This window comes from Macrosteles quadrilineatus, unplaced genomic scaffold, assembly GCF_028750875.1.
Source record: "Macrosteles quadrilineatus isolate MER2022 unplaced genomic scaffold, UCM_ALF_1.0 Scaffold_6__1_contigs__length_79288215, whole genome shotgun sequence".
In the NCBI taxonomy this organism is placed as follows: domain Eukaryota; kingdom Metazoa; phylum Arthropoda; class Insecta; order Hemiptera; family Cicadellidae; genus Macrosteles; species Macrosteles quadrilineatus.
In genome coordinates, this window is record NW_026542599.1 from 49,027,792 (window position 1) to 49,040,971 (window position 13,180).

The window sequence follows — 13,180 nt, forward strand, 5'->3', positions numbered from 1 at the left end:
TAACGCGCACACTGTAATATTAACCCTAAGAAAAACAATTCAATTATCTAACATCACTGCACCCACCTAGCCATACATGAAACACTATTAAAAAAACTACAGTATACAATTTTACAATATGAGAAATCCTACTTGCAGTATCCAAATTCAGTATTTTAATCGTTTCACAATTGCGCTGCGTGTCTAAACTGCAGGCTTGATATCATTTACACATTCAGCAATGGAGAAGTGACATCCAATACACTTGTGATGATTATACAACAGCTGTTCACACTAAACTGCTACTTGTGGTGGGGATGTCAACTCACACAGACACACTGACAATACAGTTGTGAGTTGCCGGTTGTGTGTGTGTGTTGGTATGTGCAATGGAATACAAGCGAGGGAAAAACGATTGGTTCGAAAATCTCAAACAAGATTCGTATTGGTGAGTTGCTTTTGACATTTTCTGATACGTGTTTTTGTTTGTGTTTTAGTTTCTCGGGTTGGTTAAGCTAGAATAAGGTTGCGGGCTCAACTCTTAGTATTGTACACATGCGAGAGAAAACTAAAATTGATATTTCTGGATTAGGAATTTTAGTGAAAGTTAATCACAACATGGCCAATAAAACTGCGTTGTGACGCACAGTCCTGGGGCGTGATAACATTGATTGATACAAAAAACAATTACTTTTTTATTTCAACTACTAAACTTCAGTCCTTTAATTTAATAAATGTATTCTAGTACATTGTACTAACGAGAACACCCGAAATTGACATATACCTCAAGTAGTTGTTGGCGTATAAGTAAGTAATAATTTAGTGTTCAAATGTAAAAGCTCAACTTGATTCGTGCAAATTCATACAAAGATGGTTTCAAACATGACATGTTAAATACGTCCTTTCAGTTTCTCAATGGATAATCATTGCATTTTGATTTTTAGTTACCGTATACTATGTGAATCAAAATATTGATGGTTTGGAATGTAACCGAGTAAAGTCCCAGGTAAAGCGAGGTCCTCGAGTCCTTGTGTGGTGGTGAAAGCGTGGGAGTTTATTATCAATAAGGACTATGGTTTTTCCTCGGGCAAGAGCGCGGGCTCGTCTACATTCAAATTAGACATTGGGTGGTCTAGGGAACAGTGTAGTTGCTTAATTATTTTCTGCAAAGCTAGACGACTGTTTATTGTAACTTTATACTGCCGTGTTGGCTGGAACGTTTTTCATTGTTGAAATGCACTCGCATTCAACTATTATAGTTTACTTTTTACCAATTATTGATCAACGAACTTATTTTGTAGTTAAAGTTTTGGCCAACTTTATTTGCATGGTTGTTTATGCATTTTTGTGCTTTATACAATCACTTACTTGAGTCCCTTGTGAAGTTTTCTTCTGAAAGTATGGCTTTACAAAGTTATTCCGTATGGAGTAGATAAAATAGTTCCACAAGTGTATTATATTAAGGTATAATCTTTAAAAATATGATTTATTATTAAACGTATCAGGTATAGGCTATTCCATTTCCAACTTGTTCCCAGTCAATCGCATGGAACATAATTAAGATCGTCGGAGTTGTCAATCCTATTCGGGTTGAGCATTAGTTTTAACTAGTGAACTTGTACAAACACTTGTTACATTGACACATTACCGAGTTGGTTTTATTGTAAGATAATTTCTTCAAGGTAGATGTAAGGGTTTAAAACAGTCTCCCCATGTTATACCAGAGGACAAGTATGTGTTTACCAATAGATTTTATTATTTTGATCATATTTGGCTTAAGTTTGGTGAAATGATAGGAACTGAGTAATGAAAGTTAAACTGTACTCGATTTTGATATACACCAGGAACAACTGAAAATCAATTAATTGTCTAGAGACGATCGACAGGAATACAAATGTATACATTAGTGTATTTAATTATTGACTATTACATACTAATCTATGACAGAAGACCATTCTTCAGATTTACACGCTGGTAGGAGACCGGCTTGTCTTCCAAAGTTATGTATGGCCTGATTAAGAATTATGTTTCTATTTTAATCTATATCTATAGGTAATTAAGTTAATGTCTGGTCAGGGTTTCATTGTCTGATTACCTCTGAAATGCACTCCTAGCTCCCTAACTGTCTCAAATCAGGCAACCTCAATTCAATTCAATTCAATTCAAACATTCTTTATTCATAAATTTGCACAAAGGTACAACAAATAGTGTCAATGTTTACAAAAAGAAATAGTAATGACAATAAACCTATATATAAAAACAGTTACACTAATTTCGTCTAAATTAAAAGTAAATTAATTAATGTGTATGGAGGGTTCATTTTCTTATCAATTATTGATTTGATTTGTTACTCATCAATTACTCTAAACTCTGTGGTTTTCGAAAAAATTGGTTAATGAGTATGGGGCTAATTTTACCAAATATTCCTTTAAGTCATTCTTGCATTTACTTAAGTTTTGTTCACCAAGAAATGACCTTGGTAAATGAAACAAAAATTTTGTTCCCATATATTTCGTTTTCTTTTTGAAAAATTCTAAATTATGTGGTTCTACCGGTCTATTTAATCTGGTGTTGTACGGGTGAACGTTGTTTACAAAATTTAGATTTTCAAGTTGTTTCACATACATTACAGTCTCTAAAATGTAGAGAGCATAAACCGTTAGGATTTTTGTGGAAGTAAATAAATGTTTAACAGATTTACCCCTTTTCAACTTAAACATAATTCTTAACGCATTTTTTTGTTTCCGCAAGATTTTATCTAAATTTTTCTGCGTTGTTGCTCCGTAAATGCTTATTCCGTAGGACAGGTGAGAATGAATTAAAGAATAATAAACTGTTTTTAATGTTTCTAATTTACAAAATTTAGCCATTTGTCTCAAGGCAGACAAACCTGTTGACATTTTGTTAACAACATGTTTTGTATGATCGTCCCAGCTCAGATTAGCATCAATGAAGAGTCCCAGAAATTTTGTAACTTCTACTTGGTCTAATTGATTGTCATCTAAATAGATTTCTGGTTTTAGTTTGACCCTCGCTTGTTTCGTACAAAAAGATATGAAAGTGGATTTACTTGAATTAAGAAGAAGGTTTTTACCATCAAGGAAATTTTTAATAATTGAGAGACTAATAAATGATGCAATTTCAATACTCTCCTTGGAATTCCCTGTCACAGTGATATTAGAGTCATCGGCATATAAACATACGTTACTGTTTACGGGTAGTAAGTCAGGTAGCCCTTTTATGTAACAAAGAAACAATAAAGGTCCTCACAATAAAACCTCATCACAAACATCCAGTTTCTAAAAATCCCATAAATACAATTCATCATCAATCATGTGCGGTTACGACTTTGAGAAATTTTCCTTTGAGCAGCTCAAAGGACACACATCTTGGACTATCTTTTGGCTATTTCGACATCCTCAATGTCTGATTTACAGTTAGGTGACGTTAGGAGACTTGGCCGTCATAGTTTGTAGTCCTTTCTGTTCATACTCATAATTTTGTCCAGTTCGTGTCCTCTTCACTTTGACTGGTAATGTTAAAGGACTAAATTGCTTGGCAGTCCTAGTTTGTAGTCCTGCCTAGCTGATGTTGTAGTTGCCCAGTCCTTGTCCTCAGAAGTGTTTCCTGGTGGTCTGGAGATGTGACGTCACGGATGTACGATGTACTCCCAGGTTGGCCGATGACCCCGCAGTTGTCGCTGTCGTATCAATCCTCCGGTCAACGTCCGACATGTCAGCCAGTTCTGCTTCTTAGACTACGTGCGATGCAAGTCCAATTTGATCGGAGCCGATTTATTCCGCCTAGGAGCCAACAGCAAAAGGTTTATCTACAGCTACAGTAGGTTACGAATGTTCAATTAATTGTCAAATACGAGCACGTCACATGAGTTTATGGACAGAAAGATACGATTGTTTCCAGCAGGTCGACAAGTATTGGAAAGCTATACAAATGTGTATATGTTTAATTTAAGACGATACCATTTGCCGGGGAACCATTTGAGACGATGTTTTTTTTTACATTTAAACTTGACATTTGAGATGGAATCTTTAAACCTTTACGTAAAGATCGTTCATTGCTTATTTTTCGCAAAATATGCTTTCAATTGTGGAAAGCTATATCTATTATATTATTAAAGTGATACAATCAAATTTTATGTAAACGGTTAAGGCCATCTACCAAATAAAAATATAGACATATTGCACATCAAAATGAAGCTTAGAGTGTGTAGATTTGCCGAAAAGTATTGATATGGACGAATTTCCTAAGGGCTTTGCCCCACAGGCTGATTTCTAAAAGGCTACGCCTGGCATGCTTCCAAATTTTAAATGATTTAATTTAGTTAATGAAACAGCTGGTCAGTGGTACAGTGCACTGGTTTCTTTATTTACTCGAAAAAGATGTTTGTATGGATTGAGGAGGGTTATGTTTGGTTTTAGAAAGGTTGTATATACGTTTTTTGTATTGCTCAGAGTTTCATTTTGTAATTTATATAGTAAGCTACATGTAAAAAGGCTTGACTAAAATTGAAGAATTAAGGTCATTCATGAAGCATCAATATGATGCAATTGATGCTATTGCTACACTAAGGTATGTTGTCATATTCTTTTGGATCTATCAACATTAAAAGTAGGTGTTTGAAAGTAAGTAGGTTTACACTTTTAAATCAGTTTATATTTTCTAACTAAATCATAGAGTTGCTGTATTTTAAAACACACATCAGCACCACTTTAATAGTTCTCTAGGTCACATTTTCTTCCCGTTGCAAAGCATGGGTATAGCAGCTTGTTTCGTATTAAACCCCAAATCTTACATTTCGATGTGTTCCAAAAATGTTCATGACGACACTCTTTATCTCATCATGGAGTAAATTTAGATCTGCAATCTGAATGCAGATAGGCTAATATGTTTTGGATATCACCATAAAGGCAATGTGTGCAATCGCGTCACACCTAACAGTGTAAAGCAATGAAGGGTTCCAAATAAATATTTCGGCGTAGATTAAATCTCAGAATAAGTTGTGAAACACTGTTACGTGCTATTAGAACTACTGTTTTTAATAACATGTCTAACATAATAAGTGATGTTTTATCATAAATTCTTTAAAAATTTAGGATATGTTCTCTGGAATTTCAATCCAAAAAGCAAAAGAAAAGCGAGGGGGAAACTCAAAAGAAACTTAAGCTAGGAAACAACAAAAACTAAGAAAACAAGTTTAGAAAGTAAAAGAGCGAGGCTCAACTGTTTTCTGTTCGAATAAAAACTTGTCCCAGCTGTTCATAGAGATGGGATGTCCAATTCAGTATCGACAAGTCAATGTGGTAACACAACGTTGGTTTGCTTGAGCTGCAATTAGCAAGCAAATCAGTGGTAAAAGCTTCCGTTCAGTCGGCGTACAAAAGCTCAGCAGATAAAATCTACTACTATGTAATTTACGCGGCAAAACCTAATAATCATTGTACAAAACGTGACGAGCGAAATCGGCAGAGAATTTGTATTGATTAAAACTTCGACGTTCGTATTACATGTTGATCTCATCAGAGATAAGCACCCACTCTACTTGTTACATAATTTGGAGTAAACCTGTATTCAGGGTTACATAATAGGTTTGTGTATTAACACTTATAACATTTTCTCAACACTCATTGCTTCAAATGCAGCAGGACTTGGTTTATACCACAAATTTAACTCATTTTTTTGTCGTTCTCAAGCTGAAGATTATCTTGGTTCTATCCAATGTTCGTAAAGAGCGCCTATATCTTTTATTGTTTCTTTTTCTTCCACCAACTCGTAGCTATTAAAAAACGTTTTTATTGGATACCATTGCCTTTTTTCTGGTAAGTAAGCGAAAAGGTACAGCGATCACTATGAAACTTATCCCAATGTAGAAAATGTGTTTGGTCGACTCAGTGTTTCAAATGTGGCAAATCCAGCGCCTTACTAACCTAGGCCCGGTCTATGATAAGTATAATTAATCAGATCAAAGGTTTTAATAAAATTATAAAGATTGGAATGGGATCTGGGATCGTATGTTAAACAGTAACTTTGGAAGCTTAGTATTAGCAACTTGATGAAAACTGATCTAAATTGTGGTAAAAATTGTGAACCTCCCAGGGCTTTAATTTCGCCTCCGAGTGATGAGCTAGAAATTTTTCATTTGTCCCGGAAGAAACACGGCCTACAAGGATCTTACATTTGCTTTGACTGTCTTCCACATCACCTGACCTTCAGATAGATTATAGCCTCGTCCGTGCAGTTCCCCCATTGTAAACATCCGTCGGTAATGTTTAGCTTCTGGCCTTGACTGATATGTGTCATGACCACACCATTGCTCCGGAACTGCAGCCACTGCCTTGCTTCCAGCTTTTGCTTACACCTTGATGTATTAGATCCTTTGGTTCTGAAGAAGGGGTTTTCTTCCTGAAGTCACGTGTATTTACTTGTGACAAACTGTTTGTGTTACGTCAGACAGCCGCTAGGTAAATTTCAATTCGTAAAAGAAACGTAGAGTACAATTTACTTGCACTCTTCTGTAATTAAGACCTCCTTTCGTTCTTTGAAGTCTGGTCGATCCAACTGGAAAATATATATAGAATAATAATAATTATGACTATAGTGATTCATCGATAACATTCCGCTCCAGAGCTGCATGGTGGAACGTCTGTCATTCTCCAATTCAACCAAATAACATCTACCCACATCAGAGCAAAAGGTATTGACAGACCAAATTATTTATATTAGTCAGGAGAAGACCTGGCCTACTTGGAAACTATTCTAAACCTGTGACTTCGTGGGTCAGAAATTGGCAAAAAGTTTAGTAGTATAAAAATAAACCGAAACTCCACGAAATAATCTAATTGGTGTACTTGATTCAGCACTTTAAAGTTGCTGTGAGTGTGTATAGCTGAGGAGCTTCAAAGAATGTATTTTCTGAGAGCAGACTTCCACACCATTGACATGGTAAAGTCTGTGGTGACGATGACGTGGTGCATTTCACCGTGGTTTATGCACAAACACGATCCCAGAGAGAGAAAGGACATTCCTCCGTCTGGAACAAACCGGTTCTTCGATCGCGAACCGCGCATCCTCCTTCTATGGGGCGTCTGGTCATTACAGGACCATCACCTCGTGACTCCTGGACAGTGATTGTTGTACGTCAGACAGTAGCTGTTGAGAACCACAGATCCTCCTTCTATGTAGTGTCTGGTCATTACAGGACCATCACCTCGTGACTCCTGGACAGTGATTGTTGTACGTCAGACAGTAGCTGTTGAGAACCACAGATCCTCCTTCTATGTAGTGTCTGATCATTACAGGACCATCACCTCGTGACTCCTGGACAGTGATTGTTGTACGTCAGACAGTAGCTGTTGAGAACCACAGATCCTCCTTCTATGTAGTGTCTGGTCATTACAGGACCATCACCTCGTGACTCCTGGACAGTGATTGTTGTACGTCAGACAGTAGCTGTTGAGAACCACAGATCCTCCTTCTATGTAGTGTCTGGTCATTACAGGGCCATCACCTCGTGACTCCTGGACAGTGATTGTTGTACGTCAGACAGTAGCTGTTGAGAACCACAGATCCTCCTTCTATGTAGTGTCTGGTCATTACAGGACCATCACCTCGTGACTCCTGGACAGTGATTGTTGTACGTCAGACAGTAGCTGTTGAGAACCACAGATCCTCCTTCTATGTAGTGTCTGGTCATTACAGGACCATCACCTCGTGACTCCTGGACAGTGATTGTTGTACGTCAGACAGTAGCTGTTGAGAACCACAGATCCTCCTTCTATGTAGTGTCTGGTCATTACAGGACCATCACCTCGTGACTCCTGGACAGTGATTGTTGTACGCCAGACAGTAGCTGTTGAGATCCACGGATCTTCCTTCTATGTAGTGTCTGGTCATTACAGGACCATCACCTCGTGACTCCTGGACAGTGATTGTTGTACGTCAGACAGTAGCTGTTGAGAACCACAGATCCTCCTTCTATGTAGTGTCTGGTCATTACAGGACCATCACCTCGTGACTCCTGGACAGTGATTGTTGTACGTCAGACAGTAGCTGTTGAGAACCACAGATCCTCCTTCTATGTAGTGTCTGGTCATTACAGGACCATCGCCTCGTGACTCCTGGACAGTGATTGTTGTACGTCAGACAGTAGCTGTTGAGAACCACAGATCCTCCTTCTATGTAGTGTCTGGTCATTACAGGACCATCACCTCGTGACTCCTGGACAGTGATTGTTGTACGCCAGACAGTAGCTGTTGAGAACCACAGATCCTCCTTCTATGTAGTGTCTGGTCATTACAGGACCATCACCTCGTGACTCCTGGACAGTGATTGTTGTACGTCAGACAGTAGCTGTTGAGAACCACAGATCCTCCTTCTATGTAGTGTCTGGTCATTACAAGACCATCACCTCGTGACTCCTGGACAGTGATTGTTGTACGTCAGACAGTAGCTGTTGAGAACAACAGATCCTCCTTCTATGTAGTGTCTGGTCATTACAGTACCATCACCTCGTGACTCCTGGGCAGTGATTGTTGTACGTCAGACAGTAGCTGTTGAGAACAACAGATCCTCCTTCTATGTAGTGTCTGGTCATTACAGTACCATCACCTCGTGACTCCTGGACAGTGATTGTTGTACGTCAGACAGTAGCTGTTGAGAACAACAGATCCTCCTTCTATGTAGTGTCTGGTCATTACAGGACCATCACCTCGTGACTCCTGGACAGTGATTGTTGTACGCCAGACAGTAGCTGTTGAGAACAACAGATCCTCCTTCTATGTAGTGTCTGGTCATTACAGGACCATCACCTCGTGACTCCTGGACAGTGATTGTTGTACGTCAGACAGTAGCTGTTGAGAACCACAGATCCTCCTTCTATGTAGTGTCTGGTCATTACAAGACCATCACCTCGTGACTCCTGGACAGTGATTGTTGTACGTCAGACAGTAGCTGTTGAGAACAACAGATCCTCCTTCTATGTAGTGTCTGGTCATTACAGGACCATCACCTCGTGACTCCTGGACAGTGATTGTTGTACGCCAGACAGTAGCTGTTGAGAACAACAGATCCTCCTTCTATGTAGTGTCTGGTCATTACAAGACCATCACCTCGTGACTCCTGGACAGTGATTGTTGTACGTCAGACAGTAGCTGTTGAGAACAACAGATCCTCCTTCTATGTAGTGTCTGGTCATTACAGGACCATCACCTCGTGACTCCTGGACAGTGATTGTTGTACGCCAGACAGTAGCTGTTGAGAACAACAGATCCTCCTTCTATGTAGTGTCTGGTCATTACAGGACCATCACCTCGTGACTCCTGGACAGTGATTGTTGTACGTCAGACAGTAGCTGTTGAGAACAACAGATCCTCCTTCTATGTAGTGTCTGGTCATTACAGTACCATCACCTCGTGACTCCTGGGCAGTGATTGTTGTACGTCAGACAGTAGCTGTTGAGAACAACAGATCCTCCTTCTATGTAGTGTCTGGTCATTACAGTACCATCACCTCGTGACTCCTGGGCAGTGATTGTTGTACGCCAGACAGTAGCTGTTGAGATCCACGGATCTTCCTTCTATGTAGTGTCTGGTCATTACAGGACCATCACCTCGTGACTCCTGGACAGTGATTGTTGTACGTCAGACAGTAGCTGTTGAGAACCACAGATCCTCCTTCTATGTAGTGTCTGGTCATTACAGGACCATCACCTCGTGACTCCTGGACAGTGATTGTTGTACGTCAGACAGTAGCTGTTGAGAACCACAGATCCTCCTTCTATGTAGTGTCTGGTCATTACAGGACCATCGCCTCGTGACTCCTGGACAGTGATTGTTGTACGTCAGACAGTAGCTGTTGAGAACCACAGATCCTCCTTCTATGTAGTGTCTGGTCATTACAGGACCATCACCTCGTGACTCCTGGACAGTGATTGTTGTACGCCAGACAGTAGCTGTTGAGAACCACAGATCCTCCTTCTATGTAGTGTCTGGTCATTACAGGACCATCACCTCGTGACTCCTGGACAGTGATTGTTGTACGTCAGACAGTAGCTGTTGAGAACCACAGATCCTCCTTCTATGTAGTGTCTGGTCATTACAAGACCATCACCTCGTGACTCCTGGACAGTGATTGTTGTACGTCAGACAGTAGCTGTTGAGAACAACAGATCCTCCTTCTATGTAGTGTCTGGTCATTACAGGACCATCACCTCGTGACTCCTGGACAGTGATTGTTGTACGCCAGACAGTAGCTGTTGAGATCCACGGATCCTCCTTCTATGTAGTGTCTGGTCATTACAGGACCATCACTTCGTGACTCCTGGACAGTGATTGTTGTACGTCAGACAGTAGCTGTTGAGATCCACGGATCCTCCTTCTATGTAGTGTCTGGTCATTACAAGACCATCACCTCGTGACTCCTGGACAGTGACTGTTGTACGTCAGACAGTAGCTGTTGAGATCCACGGATCCTCCTTCTATGTAGTGTCTGGTCATTACAAGACCATCACCTCGTGACTCATGGACAGTGACTGTTGTACGTCAGACAGTAGCTGTTGAGAACCACAGATCCTCCTTCTATGTAGTTTCTGGTCATTACAGGACCATCACCTCGTGACTCCTGGACAGTGATTGTTGTACGTCAGACAGTAGCTGTTGAGAACCACAGATCCTCCTTCTATGTAGTGTCTGGTCATTACAGGACCATCACTTCGTGACTCCTGGACAGTGATTGTTGTACGTCAGACAGTAGCTGTTGAGAACAACAGATCCTCCTTCTATGTAGTGTCTGGTCATTACAGGACCATCACCTCGTGACTCCTGGACAGTGATTGTTGTACGTCAGACAGTAGCTGTTGAGAACCACAGATCCTCATTCTATGTAGTGTCTGGTTATTACAGTACCATCACCTCGTGACTCCTGGACAGTGATTGTTGTACGTCAGACAGTAGCTGTTGAGAACCACAGATCCTCCTTCTATGTAGTGTCTGGTCATTACAGGACCATCACCTCGTGACTCCTGGACAGTGATTGTTGTACGTCAGACAGTAGCTGTTGAGAACCACAGATCCTCATTCTATGTAGTGTCTGGTTATTACAGTACCATCACTTCGTGACTCCTGGACAGTGATTGTTGTACGTCAGACAGTAGCTGTTGAGAACAACAGATCCTCCTTCTATGTAGTGTCCGGTCATTACAGTACCATCACCTCGTGACTCCTGGACAGTGATTGTTGTACGTCAGACAGTAGCTGTTGAGAACCACAGATCCTCCTTCTATGTAGTGTCTGGTCATTACAGGACCATCACCTCGTGACTCCTGGACAGTGATTGTTGTACGTCAGACAGTAGCTGTTGAGATCCACAGATCCTCCTTCTATGTAGTGTCTGGTCATTACAGGACCATCACCTCGTGACTCCTGGACAGTGATTGTTGTACGTCAGACAGTAGCTGTTGATAACCACAGATCCTCCTTCTATGTAGTGTCTGGTCATTACAGGACCATCACCTCGTGACTCCTGGACAGTGATTGTTGTACGTCAGACAGTAGCTGTTGAGAACCACAGATCCTCCTTCTATGTAGTGTCTGGTCATTACAGGACCATCACCTCGTGACTCCTGGACAGTGATTGTTGTACGTCAGACAGTAGCTGTTGAGAACCACAGATCCTCCTTCTATGTAGTGTCTGGTCATTACAAGACCATCACCTCGTGACTCCTGGATAGTGATTGTTGTACGTCAGACAGTAGCTGTTGAGAACCACAGATCCTCCTTCTATGTAGTGTCTGGTCATTACGGGACCATCACCTCGTGACTCCTGGACAGTGATTGTTCTACGTCAGACAGTAGCTGTTGAGAACCACAGATCCTCCTTCTATGTAGTGTCTGGTCATTTCAGGACCATCACCTCGTGACTCCTGGACAGTGATTGTTGTACGTCAGACAGTAGCTGTTGAGAACCACAGATCCTCCTTCTATGTAGTGTCTGGTCATTACAGGACCATCACCTCGTGACTCCTGGACAGTGATTGTTGTACGTCAGACAGTAGCTATTGAGAACCACGGATCCTCCTTCTATGTAGTGTCTGGTCATTACAGGACCATCACCTCGTGACTCCTGGACAGTGATTGTTGTACGTCAGACAGTAGCTGTTGAGAACCACAGATCCTCCTTCTATGTAGTGTCTGGTTATTACAGGGCCATCACCTCGTGACTCCTGGACAGTGATTGTTGTACGTCAGACAGTAGCTGTTGAGAACCACAGATCCTCCTTCTATGTAGTGTCTGGTTATTACAGGGCCATCACCTCGTGACTCCTGGACAGTGATTGTTGTACGTCAGACAGTAGCTGTTGAGATCCACAGATCCTCCTTCTATGTAGTGTCTGGACATTACAGGACCATCACCTCGTGACTCCTGGACAGTGATTGTTGTACGTCAGACAGTAGCTGTTGAGAACCACAGATCCTCCTTCTATGTAGTGTCGGGTCATTACAGGGCCATCACCTCGTGACTCCTGGACAGTGATTGTTGTACGTCAGACAGTAGCTGTTGAGATCCACAGATCCTCCTTCTATGTAGTGTCTGGACATTACAGGACCATCACCTCGTGACTCCTGGACAGTGATTGTTGTACGTCAGACAGTAGCTGTTGAGAACCACAGATCCTCCTTCTATGTAGTGTCTGGTCATTACAGGGCCATCACCTCGTGACTCCTGGACAGTGATTGTTGTACGTCAGACAGTAGCTGTTGAGAACCACAGATCCTCCTTCTATGTAGTGTCTGGTTATTACAGGACCATCACCTCGTGACTCCTGGACAGTGATTGTTGTACGTCAGACAGTAGCTGTTGAGAACCACAGATCCTCATTCTATGTAGTGTCTGGTTATTACAGGACCATCACCTCGTGACTCCTGGACAGTGATTGTTGTACGTCAGACAGTAGCTGTTGAGAACCACAGATCCTCCTTCTACAGTGTCTCGTCATTACAGGACCATCACCTCGTGACTCCTGGGCAGTGATTGTTGTACGTCAGACAGTAGCTGTTGAGAACCACAGATCCTCCTTCTACAGTGTCTCGTCATTACAGGACCATCACCTCGTGACTCCTGGACAGTGATTGTTGTACGTCAGACAGTAGCTGTTGAGAACCACAGATCCTCCTTCTATGTAGTGTCT

The 13,180-nt window shown here is 41.3% G+C and overlaps 1 protein-coding gene across 3 annotated transcripts in view; it reads left to right on the forward strand.

Moving 5' to 3' along the window:
• The window catches only part of LOC128996732 (uncharacterized), a 43,850-nt gene that overhangs the window by 3,686 nt on the left and 26,984 nt on the right, over nt 1-13,180 (forward strand). The window contains exon 1 of one of the 3 annotated variants that reach the window (XM_054422181.1): nt 361-427. The exons of the other annotated variants lie outside the window; for them this stretch is intronic. Within the exon in view, the coding sequence (XP_054278156.1) occupies nt 369-427 (59 nt within the window). The 5' untranslated portion in view covers nt 361-368. Of the gene's footprint in view, nt 1-360; nt 428-13,180 lie in introns of those variants that run through there. 3 annotated transcript variants of the gene reach the window in all.